General features: G+C 44.7%; 1 protein-coding gene across 1 annotated transcript in view; it reads right to left on the bottom strand.

Annotated features, from left to right (window-relative positions):
- TMEM79 (transmembrane protein 79) overlaps nt 1-18,485 on the bottom strand; it is a 70,634-nt gene that overhangs the window by 14,799 nt on the left and 37,350 nt on the right. The window contains exon 3 of the mRNA XM_078670757.1: nt 10,220-10,433. Within this exon, the coding sequence (XP_078526883.1) occupies nt 10,220-10,433 (214 nt within the window). The remainder of the gene's footprint in view (nt 1-10,219; nt 10,434-18,485) is intronic.

Here is an 18,485-nt window from a genome sequence, read left to right as displayed (position 1 = left end):
AGCTACATAATTTACATTATCTTGGTCATTGATTGTCTCATTCTTGTATACTTGATGCATGAAGAGAACGAACTTTAGATAAACATTTTAAAACTTCCAGTTGTCCGTGGTCATTTAAACAGTATTTGAACATTATTGGTTGGGTTTGTATTTTGCTGCCTTTTCTTTACAGCTAGCTCCCTGATTCATTGTGGTCATTAGGTACCCGTGTTAGTGGATGGTAAGTCGGGTACGCTGAAAACAAATAGTAGGGAACACACACACAAATTGGTAGAGCTCGTGAAGTCACCTGGTCAATGTGTATGGTGATTTGAAAGTATATGGGCCCTGAAGCCGGAAACGGCGAAAACTATTGGTCGGGTGGCCTCGCGCGCTCTATCATTATTAATAACGAGTATGAGATGTACAGAGGTGTCAAACAGAGAATTAGTTTACATACACAATGAGAAGATTTAGAATGGCGCTAGTGGGACGCATCGCCAGATGTGCTGCTGATGAAAGTCTATCACTGCTAAGTTTGTGCAGATGTGGCAAGTTATCTTGGAATATTTTCTACAAGCTTCGGGTATATTGAGGGTTAAAACATTTTTGTACTCCCAACTGAAAGAAAAAAAAGAATCAAAATGACCAGACTTTTAGTTGAATACAAAGCACCGTTGCCAGAAAAGAAAAATACTTTATCAGTTTAACCTTAATTCTGATACAGTTTACTATAGTGCCTACGTACCTTTCAGACAAAAAAAAAAGAATACAGAAACCCACACCTCTATGTGGGTAGCATATAAAAGAAAAGAATAAACACCTCGAATGAAATAGGACTGTTGGTGCTATAACTATAGGCCTATTTGCGTTCTCAACGTTATTTTTTGTTATTTTTCATTAGGTTTAATCTCCCATTTACCTTTCTCTTGCCGCTGAGCTTCCTTTTGTAAAGCAAGGGTGCACCAATCCATAAATTAAGCAGGTGGAGGCAGGCTAAAGAAGGCATGTCCGGGTAAGGTTACAGCAGCTCAAAGACTCCGTTGTTCGAAGCTCGCTTTGCTATGAAACCCAAGGAGTACAAAAATACTAAATGTGCACGGCTAAATATCTCAATTACACAAACCATCCTTGACTGTAGAGGGATGAAAGAGGAAGAACGCTCACTTGTATTCGCGTCCTCTAAAATATAGGGAGAACATGTTTTTTCAGTCGGTTTTGCAACGAGCCCAACCACAAAGTCTTCCTCAGTTGCCTAGCAATTACCCTGACTCTCTCCATTGGCTCAGAGTCTCAAACCATGGGTATAGAGTACATGTAGCAATTTTTAAACCACCATATGTAAGAAAGCTGTAGCATTGCTCGATCTGCAGATGCTTCTTGAGGTTATCAATAGACTTTCTTAATTTGGTAGTCTTTCCATCATGGCTTGTGTGCTCACCAACATTCGATCTTACTGACCCTCAAAACAACTCAGATGTCGCCCTTTAGGCTTAAATTGCATATCCCTCCCTGCTAACCTCCCCCCCCACCACCACACACAAAAATGGGTTCACCTTCCAAACACATGTCCCACCCTCTTAAGAGCGTCACCCGTTATGAGAAATGCCTTCATTTCAAAAGCCGACCTCAGTACGGAAATGATGTCAGGAGAAGGACAGGAAAAGTAGTCCGTAGATCCAATGCAGTGACAATGGTGCAAAGCAAAGGGATGCATTTACTTTTAAGTGAAGAGTCAAAGTGAAAGGCACATCTCAACTTTGCACGGTTGATGCTGTACTCGCTCTGTACCTTCAGCCCTACTGGTCTGAGAGGCTACAGGTAGTGCTGGAAACCAGTCAGAATAGGTAAATGGTTTCAGTGAGGGAGACATGAAGGTACGGTTATAAAAACCCACCAATCAGCTGTATTATGCTTTAGTGTACTATAAATGCTACCTTCCATGAGACTGAGCCACGGGAATCACAAAAATATTGGCCCCTTGGCATCCCAAGAAAAAAATGCCACAAATAGTTCATGAGAGTAAAATCTATTTCACTAAAAACACTGCCACAAAGTTGATGTTTCACCTTGTTTGCTTCCTATGAGATGTCTACATATGCCACCTTGAGCAGGCACTACCCAGGGGAAGTCTTTGTTGTGGAATAAGGCAGCAAGTCTCTGATTTGTATGCCAATAACACCAGAGGACTTCCTTCTAAAGCCCTTGTAAAACAATGCAGTAATATCACACAGGAAATTATAACTACCATAGGGTTACGTTTTTCCAGGATGATATATTACCAGATCAATTAAGAGTTCCAGAGGTCAGGCTGGAGGATAATATGGCAGATCAGCAAGCCCTCCTTCTCGATATAAAATGCAGAATATTATGCTCCCCAGATGACACAACTGCTAGACTTTACCTAGAATTAGTTTTGCAGCGAAAACCAACAGGTCACTGCAGTAATTGTGCACAAGTTGGTAACTCGATAAGAACTAAAGCCTGGATTCATCATATCCACAGGAATACGTGTTGGTCCTGTGGAATGTCTATGTCAAATGTGGGGCTGGTTTAAAGAACCCTTTACTGGAGCTCCTACCAAGCCAAAAGTCTACAATGCTTGTCAGCAGTAGATCAGTTGGTTCAAAACAAACAACTAGAGTTATCTAACTGCTATAATAAGTGCCACATCTGCAAATAAGGAATAATCTACTTTAAAAGTTTGAATTATTTGAATAAAAAATAAAAAAACACCTTTGTCGAGGTAAAATCGAAGTGTAAAAGATCCTCAAATGCGCACTATTACTCCCCGCTATAGTTGCTACATGCATTTTTAATCGGTGCTCGGTCTGTTTCGGATAGTTTTATGCTTCTTTCTCCACATTCTGAAATGTCCACTGACCAAGCCATAGCAGGTCACCAATAAGTAAAAAAAAAAGATATCTATTTAGAGGTTATGCCCCCGAGTCCCTCATATGCAATGGCAAACCATTTTTGTTCAACTCCTAAGGATGCCACAACCGTGGATAACCAAAGTTAGAGTTTATCTTTCAGATTCAGTACATCTACCACTTTTGTAAAACGTTGAATTTCTCCGTTAAGTTTGCTTCTTGTGTGGTCAACCACAAGATATGTGGTTTTACTTAATACAGGAAACATCATTTTCCTCAACCCATCTCATCCGGCAACTTCACAAGATTGGATTTCTTTCCAAGGGTGCTCATGTGAATAGGCCGCAAGAAATAGGTTGGCATGGAATGTTCTTGGGGTTTGTAGATGTGATGGGGATTATAAATATCTTGGTTCCCGTTGCCTCACTCACAACTCCCTGCCACAGCTCAGGTGGGACAGGCCATGCTCAGGTGGGACAGGCCGTTCTCCAGTGGTCAGGGCTCTTCTGCCCCCGCAGTGGCTCGCGCCAGGTCTGTAGCTCCAGTAAACACCGGGGGTTGGCGCAGGCCTTACACCTCCCAGCTGCAGCCGAGCTTCAGTGCAGCACTCTGGACCAAGTGCCGCTTCAGCTTCGGGCCCCACCCCCGGGACAGTCGGACCACTAATTCCAGTGTCCGAGGAGGTCACCGTCCACATACACGGCGGGCAGGCTCATGGTCACCGGTCTTGTCGTGGTGCTCTCTGCGGTCCAGGATCTGGCGCCCCAGGCCATCAGACACCGCTCTTATGCCGTATCAGTGTTTGTCAGTTGCAGGTCGCCATGTTGAGAGGCGCACCTCCAACGACAGGGTGATGCCAGGCAAAGCTATGCGTGACCTAATCTCATAAAATAAAACAATTTCTGTGTACTGTAGTGGACTTGCACACACTTCCTAACTTTTTGCTTAATTATTATGCTATATAATTTTTGATCATTGACCTGAGGCAGCTAGTCACGAAATATCACTTCGACTTGGATCTCAATCTTTAACAAATCGTTTGACCCCCATTTGGAGCCTTTAGAAATGTGTGGATGCCGCTTCATTTTGGATTGCGGCTGTTTAGTTTGTCAAAAGGTTGGTGCCGACCACTCACAATCCCCACCTCTGAAGTTTTTTCCCCCACGGTTTGCTACCTTCTGGAACACTCATATTGGTCTGCTCTCTTAGTTCAAGGTCTCTTTTCTCTGATCCAAATAAAGCAGAACAAAAGGGGGAGAAAACAGGAAAGTGAGGAGTTGGAACAAGTGGAGTGATGAGAAGGATAATGGAGGATAAGTGCAAAAGCATTAAAAAAGGGACAGGCAAAGGAATGGTAAGCAGGACACATTTGAAGAGGGGAATGAGACCTGGGCAGGCAGGAAATAGGCAGGGGGAGTCAAGTGTTACCCATAGGCAGGGATGAAAGACTTGGGGCTTGGCACGGAAGGGCGCTGAAACCTTGCCATTTGTTGCCGGGCCACTTCACAAACAAGCACTGGCGTTGCCAATAGGTCTCGCAGTAGGAAAGTTAGAGCTATTGGTTTTCTAAATGACATTTTATATTTTTGTTTTGTGATTTACAATGCCAATACTTTAGCATATGTGACACTTTTAGTATTTGTAATGTCACATGTTTTGTATTGATTTGACTTGGATGTATTGATATTACAATTAACATTGCCTTTTATTTTTTATAAATAATTAATACTTAAATAAAAGTGATTGTAATTCTTAATGGCAATAGCTTAAACTTTTGATGAATGAGGTGAGAGGATCAAGCAGGTGAGAGGATCATGTGAGCGGGGCAGCCGGACGCGGTCTCACATGGAGAAGACGCTGGACCAATGCCGGGTAAAAAGCAAAAAAAAAAAAAAAGCACATCCAGTTGACGTGAGGACGTAAGGGTAAATTCCATCAGAAACTGTGCCTATAACGGCAGACATGATGTAATGTATAAATAAGCGTATGAAGAGAAGCAACATGTAAAGTGGCATAACGTGTAACATTGGGGTTATGCAAATTGTGATAAGGACTTTGAGAAGGCATTGCAATGAATACAGAAAAGGGGCTGTTGGAGCATATTTAAACATGCACAAAGAGAAAAGCCCCAGAGATTGGACAGTAGGGAAAAGATATAACGTAAGCCAGGCATTGGAATGATAGAATGCTATAAAGAAACAATAAGGAGAAACAAGCGCGCGCTGGAGAAGCGTGAGCCTGGTGGGGGGGGGGGGCGCGTTGCGAGCGAGTGGGAGGGAAAGGGCCAAGCGCGCGCAAAGCGGCCACGAAATGAAATTAAAAGCTGCCGGGAAATGTTCTCGGCAAAGTGTGAAGCAGGGGGGAGCGGATCCCTTTAAAGTGAAGCCTCTCGTTCAGATGCCTGCAGGATAAAGACTTTCAGGTGGGGGGGTAAATATTAGACTGCAGAAAATAAATTCCAACTAAATGTTCGTGCCCTTATGAAGATGAAATGCGTGGAATCCTTGAGACACTCTCCTAAGTGTTACGTTCAAACAATGAGCCGTTACTCCTTATCTGGGACGTAACTGGAGAATGTGAAGTGACTCAATACCGTTATGCCCACCTCTGAGAATAAATTAGCATACGGGTGGTATTGAGTAGCGCCTTCAATGTCTTGCATGAATCTACAATAATAATGCGTTGAAAAATACTTTCTTCAATTGCATTCTTGCATTCAACTAAAACATATGTTAGCCGGAGGCACAGTGCTGGTTGGCAGACAAACTGCTTTTCTACAGAGATGACCACATGCGGGATGTAATCCGTAGACGAGACTGATTTGGAGACGTCCCTGGAGCGCCTACTTGATGCAAACTCCAAGAGCACACATGGCGACGGCAGATAGTATCTGAAATCCGTGCGGAAAAGGCCCGGGAAACAGGCACAGGGACATCTGTGGGTCTGCCAGGCCAAGAATCGCAACAGGGCCAGACAGGCAGCATTTTCACAGCATTTGAACGAAGTGTGAATTGTCACAGAGAGAATGTGAAATGGAGTGGTTTGCGAGCAGTGGTGTGCGCCTGGGAGGCTATGGTGGGGGAAGAGGCTGGGCAGGCAGCAGGAAAGTGAAGGAAGATGGGAAGAGAGGGCGGTAGAGAGAAGAAATACAGGACGAAGCAGAGAAGGTGGAGGGGGTAAATGGAGAGGCAAAGAGTGCAGCAAGGGACGAGTGGTGGAGAAAAGGAGAACAGACAGGGAGACGTGGGAGGGAGACAGTCTGCCCAGGAGCGAGACAGATAGAGAGAGGGAGGGAAGATACATTTAACGGAGCCGATGGCGCTCCACAGGAAAGAAAGCAGAACACCAGGTGTTGACAGACTTTAACACAATGATGGAGACCAAAAGGCGGCCAGGCTGTACAATGCTGTCACGTTTTGAAGGCATGAGTTTGGCCTGGGCTGGAAGCAAGGAGCACGGCGAGCAGGGAGCGGTCATGAACAGGGATGTAATTAGAGGGGAGGAGGGGGGAGGAGAAGTGGAGAACTGAGGCCGAGCAACAGATGGCTTTAACGGCGGGCAGGGGAGGGGGCGGAGCGGGGAGAGCGAGAGCGGCATGTGGGTGTGAAGAAGCCGGGCCTTTGAAGTGAAGCTAAGCTTCACTTCAAAGGTGTCGGAGGAATGCGGGCGGCTGTGCACGCGCTTTTAAGCTCAATGCACATGCACATTGAGCTTAAAAGTCACGGGCACTGCAAGGAATCGCCACGATTCCTTGCTTGTTAGTTAAAGCGTGGTTAGGCCGCAATAGGCTCGCAAGCTCGATGCGCATGCGCATCGACAGGCGAGACCTAAAAAGCACCTCAATTGTTCCCTCTTGCCCACCCACTACCTGTTGCATCATCCCACCGACCGGTATTTTAAAATGGCTTTTTGTATTTGCTCCAGGATTGCACCACATTGCCAACGCACTTTTGCACAAATAAAATGTAACCATCTTGGATCAGTAAAAAAAAAAAAAAATAATATATAAAATAAACCCACATACACATATATGGCACTCGTGCCATTCTGTAGGCATACTTCATCATCCATGCACGTGCATAGGTCATCACATGACATGCTTGTACGGAAATCGTGGCTGTGTCATCATGCCTTTTCTTTTTTGCCAATGCTGCACTGAATAGGCAAAAAGAATTGGCCAAGCAAATAATGAAATGAAAAGATATTTATAAAGCGCATGGCTTCCCGGGAGCGTCCCAGCGCTAAGAACCAACACGGGAGGGAGCGAAAGCTAAGGAAATAGAAAAGTCTTGAGTTGTTTACGGAAGGCCTGGTGATTTGGAATAGTGCAAAGGTGAGGTGGCAGGGAGTTCCAAAGTTTGGCAGCATTAAAGGAAAAAGCCATCTGCCACTTCTGGCCTTCTTGATTCTGGGGACCTTGGCCAGTTGCAGTTCATCTGACCGAAGTTTCCTATTTGCTTTGTAGGGGTGGATCATGGCTGAATTAATGGGGGGACCTCTCCCATGCATTGATTTCTGAGCTATGCACAAGGTCTTGAATCTAATGCGTTCCTGCACCGGGAGCCAATGAAGAGAAATTATTGCCGGTTTTGCTGATTGTCTATTAGATAATCCCGTCAGAAGTCTATCTAAGCTGTTTTGGACTGACTGTAGTTTGATAATTACTGAGGAGGGGGGAGCCCAGATATAGTGCATTCCCATAGTCCAGCCTAGAGAGTATGATGAATTGTACCAGTACCTTTTTTGCTAAGTGGGGGGGAGGGGGGGGGGGGGGAAGAGGGAGGATTTTGTGGGCCATTTTAAGCAGGCCGCTGCTGTTTTCCTGGCCTGTGTCCTGAAGCTCAGGACCTGGTCCAACCAGATGTCCAGGCTCTTGATCTCCGTCTTAGGGGCTGGGGGTGTGTCCATGCCGGTTGGCCACATCAAACTGGGGTTAATGCTGAGGGGGTTGCCCACTAACATGATCTCAGTTTTTCCGCCATTAAGCTTAAGCTGGGACGTGTCCATCCAGTTCGAGATGTCCTCTAGGCAAGTGTGGAGACTGTTGATTTTATTGTCCGCTTGATTGAGTGCGACCACCAATTGCGTATCATCGGCATAGGTCACTATGCAGATTCCCGAGGGGGCTACAATGGCTGCCAGAGGGGCCATATATACATTGAAAAGGGTTGGGCTAAGCGATGAACCCTGGGGGACACTGCTTGTCAAGAGGGTCGGTTCGGATAAGGTGTTTTCCTCAAAAACCTGAAAGGTTCTACCCTCCAGAAAGGAGCGCAGCCATTGGAGTACGGTGCCTGTAACTCCTATACTCCTCAGACGGCCGTTTCGGTGCTTTGACAAGGTCGAAACCCTGTTCGGGAGGAGTGGAGCAGATTGTAGGTTTCGAGGAATCCTGAAAGGGTTTGATTGACGTATTTCTCTGCCACTTTACCTATTCCCGGTAGAAGAGAAATAGGGCTGTATTTGCCCAGATCAAATGGGTCTAGGTTAGGTTTCTTGAGTAGGGCTTTGACCATGGCCCTTTTCCAGTTAATAGGGACCATTCCTGTGCCTAGTAATGCGTTAATCAGGTCCGTCATGTTAGGGGCTATTGTAGCACCTACTTGTTTCAGGACATTGAGTGGCGCTGGATCCCTTGGTGATCCGCTCTTGACAGAGGACAACAAGGTAAGAAGAGTTTCCTGGGACAGTGGGGGGAAGGTCTCTAGGATGTGTTCAGGGGGTTGAGGGTCAGGGTTGGTCTGGATTTCTAATTCGTCATCCCTCAGTGGCAGGGATTCCAGAATATGTTGTACCTTAGTGGTAAAAAAGTTTGCCAGTTTATTGCACCGTAGGCCGAAGGGGTCGAGTGCTATGCGTGGTGCAGGGGTTTTCGGTAGTTTTTTTTATAATAGAAAATGTTTCTCTGGTCGAGTTGACGGCTGATAGAATCTTGCCCTCGTAATAGGAGGCCTGGGCCTTTTTTGTTTTTGTTTTATAAGCACGGATAGCTGCCCTGTATTCCAATTTTTTTAAGGGAAGGAATTCTTTCCTCCACTGCCTTTCTTTAATCTGGCATTGCTGTATTAATGCGCGCAGATCGGAGGAGAACCAGGGAGAATTGTGAGACCCGCCAATCTTTTTTATCTTAGTATTTGGAAGGACAGAGTCGAGTGATTCCTCTATCCAATTAGAGAAGTCTTCATTGGCTTTAGCTGGGCAAGGATTCAGTCTGGGTTTGGTCCTTTCCAGTTCTTGGATCCACTTCTGTAAGGGAAGCTTGGCCCAAGAGCGTCCTTGGGTCGATGTTAATTGAATAGTGAATTTAGTGATCTGAGGGGACCAGGAAAGGGCAACCAAAAAATGGTCTGACCAAGGGAGAGGGGTAGGAGCTGACCCTTTGAGGTCCTCTGAACTAGAGAACACCGGGCCCAGAAGGTGACCTTTCACATGAGTGGTATGTAGGATTTTTTGCGAAAATTGGAGAGCTGTAAGGTCTCTTGTCAGCTCAACTGCATTAGCCGCTTGTGTGTCATCAAAATGGAGATTGAAATCTCCGAGAAGAGTAAAATTAGCTGCTGAGCTTGCCAGATTGGCTGCTGCTTCCAGTAATGACTCGTTAAAGGATCCTATTGCTCCCGGGTGACGATAGATGAGGATGCCTGTGAATGATAGGAGTGGCGTAAGTTCTATGTTGAAGTGGGCATTCTCACAGTTTGCGACTGGGTTCCCAAGCAGACGGCAGGTGAATTGTTCCTTGTGGTTAATAGCAATCCCGCCCCCTCTGCCAGTAGTACGATCTACCCTTTGCATCACATAGCCTTGAGGTAGTGTTTGTACAATATCTGGTTCGGAGCTGGCATTAAGCCAGGTTTCCGTGAAAAACAGCACATCTGGATTTAAGTATTTAAGGAGCATCCAGATCTCTGATATGTTTAGGGAGGGATCTGCAGTTTAATAGAAGAATTCTGAACTGCTCGTGGGATGTAGTGGGCCCTGAGCTATAAGAAGGAAATGTATGCATGCAATGTGGGCATCATTCGGGACAGTTTTTCGGTGAGATGGAGTGGGTTGAAATGATTCCGAGGGCTCGGTTAAGATATGTGAGCTGAGTGTTGGAGTAATGGTACTGTTTAGGGGGAAAAAGATGCAGGGGTACTGGCCCCTGGTCAACAAGGTGCGATTGATTGGCTTTGCTGATGCTGGTTTCGGCAATTCTCGCATTTCTAAACATTTTGTAGAAGGCGGCCCTGAATAATGTTCTGGGATTTCACTTGTTTCCTACATTTTGGCAATTTCAGTGTCTGTTTTAAATTCAGATCCAGACTGCAGTTGAAAATTGCACATCAAAAAAATGGCTAAACATGCTAGGAGTACATGCTTCTTACCGTGCTAGTGCAAAGAGGCCAGTCAGCAAGGGAATCAACTTCATGAGCTCCTGGGGCAGATAGGTTGCCAGCACGGCCAAGTTGAAGAAGTACAGGACGAAGAGGTAGACCGACTGCGTCACATAGCGTCGGTGTATCTCCACTTCCCTCTCCCTTTTACCAAAGGGATCTAAAGAGGCGGCACAGATCCGTGAAATGCCATAAACAATCAAGCCTATAGAAAGGAGAAAGAAAAAAAGTCAAGCACACACTTCACAGAAGGCCAGCGGATCGAAGCAGTCTTTACTTGTAACACTACAGGCCTCTGCACAAGTTAGGTGGTGGATCCCGTATTCGGTTGGAACAGAACTACAAGTTGGTTGGTTACCACATCTGAGAATACGTGCCTAGTAAATGGCCAAACCATACTGAAACTGGAGCAGTAATTCAATACACAACGTTATTCCACATTCCGGGTGGGGGGGGGGGGGGGAGAGAGAGTCAACGTAATGGCGAGGTGATATTGCACTGGAAGAGCAACTCCGGCTACAGACTTACCACGTCCGTTACCATGCAGATTGTGATAGATCCCTATGTCTTTTGTACCCGTACCTACTCTCGCTCATGCTTTATTTTTTCAGTTAACTACAAGCAGTTTAATAATAAAACATCTGTATAAAGAAACATTTTGATTAAGAATATTATACATAGAGGACAGCAAAGGACAACCCCAATAAATTAAATTGTAATGATTTTCTTTAAAGAAGAACATTTACACCCTCTCCTTTTGGATCTTTCCCTTTGTGACAATACTAGCAGCAAGAAAGGGAAGACTGAATGAAACCCTCATGTGAGGATTTCCAGTCTGCCCCCGCCTTCTCGAATTCCGTCAACACAGACATACATCGGGATGTGGCTCTAAACCAAAGGCTACTGGGCTCATATGATTGCGGATCAAATCCTCATTCCATGTGATGAGATGGTCGAGACGCTGGGCAATCATATTGTTCTGATTCACTTAGTACAGCTGATGGACAGAATGACACCAGAGGTGGCATAACCCCGGAGTCCACTTTCCGAACACTACCTTTTCAAATGTGGTGTAAAGTGATGCAGCAGGCTTACATTTGGCTGGCAACCATCCGTAGTTCGCAGACCAAACATTTCTAGGAAAAAAAACTTGCATCAGGTGGTAGATCTGATTAAATAGATCCCTAAGCCACTCCCAATGTCAGACATCTAAAAAGATTGTTCGGAAATAATTTTCCTCTGGGTTTGGGGGAACGAGGTGGGCACACTCCTGACAGAAGGTTGGTCACAGAAAGGGGTAGAAATACCCTATCCCCCTTAGACAACAGTCTATATTTTGCCACGAAGTGCAGCGACAATATCCAACAAAGTTTTTTCCAAAGACTAACTTATAGTTCGGGTTCTAAAGAGGAGACACATCAATGCCTTCTTACCCTAACTCTGCAATAGGTTCGCCATCGGAATATGTTGGTCAGAATAACAATTAACAAAAGCATCATGGCCAAAATAGCAATGAAAATAATAGTGTGAAGGGAAGTATACAAAGATAAGTGTAGGCTTAACTCCACATAGATCCATCCAGTGGCCAAAGTCATGCGAGAGTAGGATTCTAGGCACTTGATTAAGCAGTTCATAAAAAATAAAGTAATCAGCAAAACATCTGTTAAGCAAAGTTATGGATCTTAAATCGATAACTAGCCAATAACAGCCCATAAAAATTTCACGTAAAAAGGGAGATGATAAAGTTATGTCCAAAACATAACAAGCATTGGAAATGCAATAGGTCTCGCAGCATTAGAGTTAGTGCATTTAGAATTGTTTATGGGTTTTTTGTTGTAAATCTTTTGCATTTTTTTTTTTTTTTGCCAATGCTAAAGAATTACAAATCAAAAAAGCAATAAACAATTGTAAAAGCTGTAACTAAAAATCCTACGAGACCTATTGCACTGTGTGAGGGTGAGGTGTTGAGGGTGAGTGAGGGTGGGGGTGAGTGAGGAGTTGAGTGTGAGTGAGGTGTTGAGGGTGAGTGAGGTGTTGAGGGTGAGTGAGAGTGAGAGTGAGTGAGGGTGAGGGTGAGGGAGGGTTATTGCGAGTTAGGATGAGGGGTTGAGGGTGGGTGATGGTGAGGGTGAGGTGTTGAGGGTGAGTGAGGATGAGTGAGGGTGAGTGAGGAGTTGAGGGTGAGTGAGGGTGAGTGAGGGTGAGTGAGGGTGAGTGAGGGTGAGTGAGGGTGAGTGAGAGTGAGTGAGGGTGAGGTGTTGAGGGTGAGTTGTTGAGGTTGAGGTGTTGAGGGTGAGGTGTTGAGGGTGAGGTGTTGAGGGTGAGGTGTTGAGGGTGAGGTGTTGAGGGTGATTGAGTGTGAGTTAGTGAGGGTGAGGTGTTGAGTGTTAGTGATGGTGAGGTGTTGAGGGTGAGTGAGGGTGAGGGTGAGTGAGGGGGAGGGGGAGGCGTTGAGGATGAGTGAGGTGTTTAGGGTGAAGTGTTGAGGGTGTGGGTGAGGAATTGAGGGTGAGGGAGGGTGAGTGTGGGTGAATTGTTGAGGGTGAGTGATTGAGGGTGAGGTGTTGAGGCTGATGTTTTGTGGGTGAGTGAGGGTGAGATGTTGATGGTGAGTGAAGGTGAGGTGTTGGGTGAGGCGTTGAGGGTCAGTGAAGTTGAGGGTGGTTGAGTGAGGATGAGTGAGAATGAGGGTGAGTGAGGAGTTGAGGGTGAGTGAGGGTGAGGTGTTGAGGGTGAGTGAGGGTGAGTGAGTGTGTGATGTTGAGGGTGATTGAGGATGAGTGAGAGTGAGGGTGAGTGAGGATTTGAGGGTGAGGCGTTGAGGGTGAGGCGTTGCTGGTGAGTGAGGGTGAGAGTGATTGAGTGTGAGTGAGTGTCAGTGAGGGTGAGGTAGCGTCTTACTGATTGCCCGTGAAAAGCCCAATTATCTTCTTATATGTGAAAAAGAATGAAATGCGATAGGTACATTTTACAAAAAATATTTTGAGCTTATGTGTTGTATTTATTGTTATTAAATAGCACTCGCTCGGTAGGGAGGCTACTTCAGAGCTGATAAAAACAGAATTATACATTTAATAAACTGTCATTGTTCGTCCTGTGTGTTTAAGCGTAGTTGAGACATTGACAGCACGAGTCTGAAATATAAATGAAAACAACGCAGCAGGACCCGGCGCCTTTTCATCCCTAAAAGTATTTACCATTTGAGGAAGGACAAGGCGCGAACCCGAAATGCATCGAGGGGTGTGATGTACAAGTTGTCCATCTAGAATGTGAACGATTGTCCGATAAAGTATTTCAATCAATCATGCAATAGAAATATAGAAAATTATTTTCAGCTAAGAAAAGACAAATGCACCAGTTTACGTTGGGATGACTGAATGCCAGCCACGGATACAAGAAAAGTTATCAGGGATTCCAGGCTGCAATCGCGTAGAGTGTTAGGGGGTGTGAGGGGGGGAGGATGAGTGAAGTTATTTGCGTAAGAGAGTGTGTGAGTGTGTTAGTGTGAGGGTGAGTAAGTGTGTGTGAGGCTGAAGGTGTGTGATGGTGTATGAGGGAGATGTTGTTTTAGCGTTACTGAGCGGGTGTGAAAGAGTGTGATAGTTTTGTTGTGTGAGGGTGATGTTAAGAGTGTGTGTATATGTTAATAATAATTAAGTAATGTGTTGTTTGTAACAAAAGGTGTCACATGTCCCCTTTGTATTACTTCTGTCTTATGTGTATATTAGTATGTAATTTTAAATGTGGCTGGAGGTGGCATTGGAAATGCAATAGGTCTCGCAGCATTAGAGTTTGTGCTTTTAGAATTGTTTATGTTTTTTTTTTTTTTATCTTTAGCATTTTTGTTTCCTGTAGGCAATGCTAAAGAATTACAAAGAAAAAAAGCCATAAACAAATCTAAAAGCTCTAACTCAAATGCTCCGAGACCTATTGCATGCACCCATTCAGTTGTTGGCCTCTCAGCTGAGTCTGCCAACTAGACAACAAAGTGGAGGTGGGGCGGTTAACTAATGAGGCAGTAAAAAAAAAATGCGTTCTGAATTAGTGAGACCGTGGCAGAAGTGCAGGCTACCTGACTCTGAACTATCCCACAAAGTGGGTCATCACACTGCCCTCCAAAAACTAACAAAGGGAGCTAAGCGGCCCTCCTGTCCTTTACAAGTGACCCCTGGGTAACAGCAGCATTGGGCTGATGTGTCTCAACTCAACACCAAGAGATATGTTAAATAAGGGGGCATATAAATAAACTGTACTTGCATGTGTTCTGTCAGGCCCCTAGCCAGAAGTAAGTGTTTTGGGGGGATCATCAACAAACAACAGTGGTTGCGTGTGTGTGTGTGGGAGGGGGTCTCACATCAGAATAGTTTTTTGAAAAACCTTTCAAAATGGTGTGGCTTTGAAGAATGAAGTGCGGATGTGCTGCTGCAACCGCAGATTGGAATCCGGCCCAACTTGCCATCCAGCGGTGGCCCACGAAGCACCAACGTGCTTTAATGTTAACTTCCGCTCTCGGCGCCTTAAGATACCATTCTGTAGGTACTCTATAAATTGTTTTAACGTAGGTGGTCGCCTGCTACAAGATTCAATTCTAACCTGGAAGTTGTGGAAAGTGCCGCAGGGCAGTGGTTTCTCTGCTCTTTCTAGCTAAGATGATGGATGGTGCCGGTGGGGGAGGGTGGCACTGAAGATCTCTCCGGCCCCTGGAGTCATCAGGTAGCTTGCTGCAGGAGAGATAAGAAAAGGGGCGGCGTCCGCCCAGCGCACAAAGGCGGTGGATGAAGGCTCTCCACCAATAACCCCGGCAGGAGGCGGGTGAGGAGAGGGAGGGTTAGTCGATGGTGAGGGGGTGCAGTGGCTGCTCTGGGAGGTCCGGGCACAGCAGCACCCCTCCCGGCCAAGCTCCGGAGACAGTAGCTTCTCTTGGACCGGCTGCTGGTAATGGATTAATGGGCAGAGGGGAGGCGGTGTGGGAGGGGAAGATGAAAGAGGCTGGGCATGGGCGGGGAAGGCAGTCGAGACACAGAGCACACAGTGAAATAGAGGAGAGGCAGGGGCGAGAGAGCTGAGAAGAGGAGGAGGAATGCAGGAAGAAGTGTGTGTGTGGGGGGTTGTTAAAATAGAGGTGGCGTTGAGAGAGGAGGAAAACCCAAAGAAATCTCAAATTAAAAAAGAGAAATAGGCTTCTTCCGGCTGGATATGAAATTACAAGTCTGATGTTGAGGGTTTCTGCTGGTAGAAATCTGTTTTCAGATAGTCGGACAAATCTGACGGATGCTAAAAGTGACTAACTCGAACCAGGAGGCAGAGCCTATTTAGCTGCATCTCCGCGTATGTCCGCCCCGCTATAACGATGGGCATCAGGCGCAGAAAAGGTTTGTGAAAAGTATATTTTATTCATATACCACAAAACCCACAGGAACAGCTAGACCAACATCCCAACTCCTCCAGGACCAACCGTCTACTGCCAACCACCAAACCCCCACAATTCTAAATGACATCAAACAATTCTAAGAATGACATAAGCATGTTCTACAGATGATCTCACAATATACAGGTTGACAATACAGTAAATCATGGAAATAAAAGAAATAGAAGTGGCCTACTACCACATGTATCTTTTTACAAACGAAAGAACAAAAAAAAAAAAATTAAACATCCAAAACATAATCATCAAACTTCTTGGGAATTTTAGAAATCCTCTTGGGAATTTTAGAAATCCTTTTATGAGAGGAGGAATCGAATAGAGAGGAGGACCCTGAGAACTCCTGCATGTTAGGGACAGAAACAGAGACAGGAACAGAAGAAGTTCCTGGACCCTCTCCTGAAACAACAATTTCAGGAGAAACAGCAGCATCAGAGCCAGCATCATGGGCAGACCTATCGATAGATACATCTGCAGCACGAGACACCTTACTTTGCAAAAGATCATTCCACACACAACCACCATCCTCATCTACAGCAAAAAAACGTTCTTGCCCAGGTTTGAGAAGAATAACTGAACCCTTGCTCCACCAACCCTTCTCAGAAAGAAAAACAGCAGAATCAGTAACTTTCTCCACCTGGAACGGGTTGGAAAATTTAGAAGAACCTTTACTAGATAAAGAAGGTTTCACCACACGAACCCAGTCACCAACCTTAATAATCTTATCTTTAGACTTGAGAGAGGCATCATGATAGATTTTGCCAGCCAAACGCGACTCACAAATGTTCTGTTTGACCTCACCAATAATGCTACGCATATCGACATCAGCCCTGACACCCTTGACAAAGTTAGGTCTTAAAACAGATTTAGCATGTCTACCTCTCATCAGTAAATAAGGGGAAAACCCTGTAGAAGAATTAGGAGTAACATGGTAACTCCACAGTTTCTCTTTCAAAAATGATAGAACATCCAATTTGCTCTCTAGAGCAGCCTGAATGCCCTCTTTAACAAACCTATTGGCCCTTTCAACTTGACCATTGGCCCTGGGACAATACAAAGGAGTGGTTTCAGATTTTACACCAAACTTTTCCAAAAAATCTTTCATTTTCTTGGAAACAAATTGCACCCCATTATCAGACAAGATGAGATTGGGAGCTCCTTCCAAACTGAAAATAAAACTCAAAAAATCAATGACAGCATCAGTATTGGGATGTTCCACAAAAGTGAAATAAATCCACTTTGAAAAATTATCTATGACCACAATAGAAAACCTTTTCTCCCTACCTAAACACTCAAAGGGACCGGAAAAGTCAATGGAAATCTTATCCCAAGGACCCACAGCACCCTCTCTGAGGGATAATGGTTGAGTCGAAACTTTCCAATGTTTATCAGCTCTAATGCAAACTGAACAATCATCAATAACCTTCTCAATACCAGAATCCATGCCAGGCCACCAGTAAAAGTTCTTGAGGATCTTCTTGGTGCCAGAAATTCCGGGATGACCAGCATGAGCAAGCTTGATAAGCTTGTTTCTTAAATCTTCAGGCGGAATAAACAGATCTTGACGTAACAAAATATTACCCTCAATGCTCAACTCATCGGCAATCTGAGCAAAACTCCTCAACTTATCCTCCAAATTCCTAATGGGTGGCCAACCCTCACCAACAAATTTCTTGACTTTACTAAGCAGCACATCCCTGTCCATAGCTTCAAGCCAATCCTTCTCAGAAACACTAGATTCAAAGGAACTCACAGCATCAACTAGAGCAACAACACATTCATGCTGATCTAAAATGTCATTACTGTCTTCTTCAAAAGGAGGCAGTCTAGACAGACAATCAGCAGTAAAATTTTTACCACCAGGAATATGTTGTGTTTCGAAATTGTACTCCTGTAGTCTAGCAATCAGTCTGACTAGTCTGGATGACGCCTTACCACTCCTGACACCATCCATCATGAAAACAAGGGGTTTGTGATCGGTGACAAGGATAAAAGGCCTGCCCCACAAAAAACTCTTGAACTTTTCAACAGCCCAAACACAAGCTAAGGCCTCCTTTTCAATAGTACTATAGTGCTTCTCAGCACCACGAATAGCCCTTGAAATAAAAGAAATCACTCTTTCTCTACCATCCACCATTTGAGAAAACACAGCACCAAGGCCCACTGTGCTTGCATCCACAGTGACGAAAGATTTGCCCTGAGGATCAAAAGTCTTAAGACCAGGTGCTCTGGAAATGAGTTTTTTGACACTGGCAAAAGCCTCATCATGAACTTTGCTCCAAATAAATTGAACACCTTTTCTAAGTAGCTGTCTGAGAGGTTCTACCACTAGCGCATAACCTTTAACAAACCTAGAATAGTACTCTCCCAAACCTAAGAAAGAACGTAAGGTATCTTTGTCTTTGGGAGTGCTGATTTTATCCAAGGTATTGACTAAATCCTCTTTGGGAAAAATGCCATCAGCCGTGATACGATGTCCTAAGTAATTCAGCTCTTCAACCAAAAATTTGCACTTGTCTTTGCTGACAGTCATACCTTTAGAGCCAAGAATTCCAAGAACCTTATTAAGAATAACATTGTGCTGATCACCTGTTTCTGCAAAAATCAAAATATCATCCTGGAATGATTGAACACCAGAAATGCCATGAAATAAATTCTCAATAAGCTTTTGGAATACACTAGCGGCGGATGCCAAACCAAATGGCATCCTTAAAAATCTGTATAAACCAAAGGGTGTAGTAAAAGTAGTAAGATCCTTGGAAGAATCATCAAGGAGAACCTGATGATAGGCAGATTTGAGATCTATAATAGAAAAAAATTTGGCACCATTCACAG

Source organism: Lissotriton helveticus, chromosome 12, assembly GCF_964261635.1.
Source record: "Lissotriton helveticus chromosome 12, aLisHel1.1, whole genome shotgun sequence".
Taxonomy (NCBI): domain Eukaryota; kingdom Metazoa; phylum Chordata; class Amphibia; order Caudata; family Salamandridae; genus Lissotriton; species Lissotriton helveticus.
Note: the sequence above shows the minus strand (reverse complement) of the source record. Positions and strands in the feature narration are given on the sequence as shown.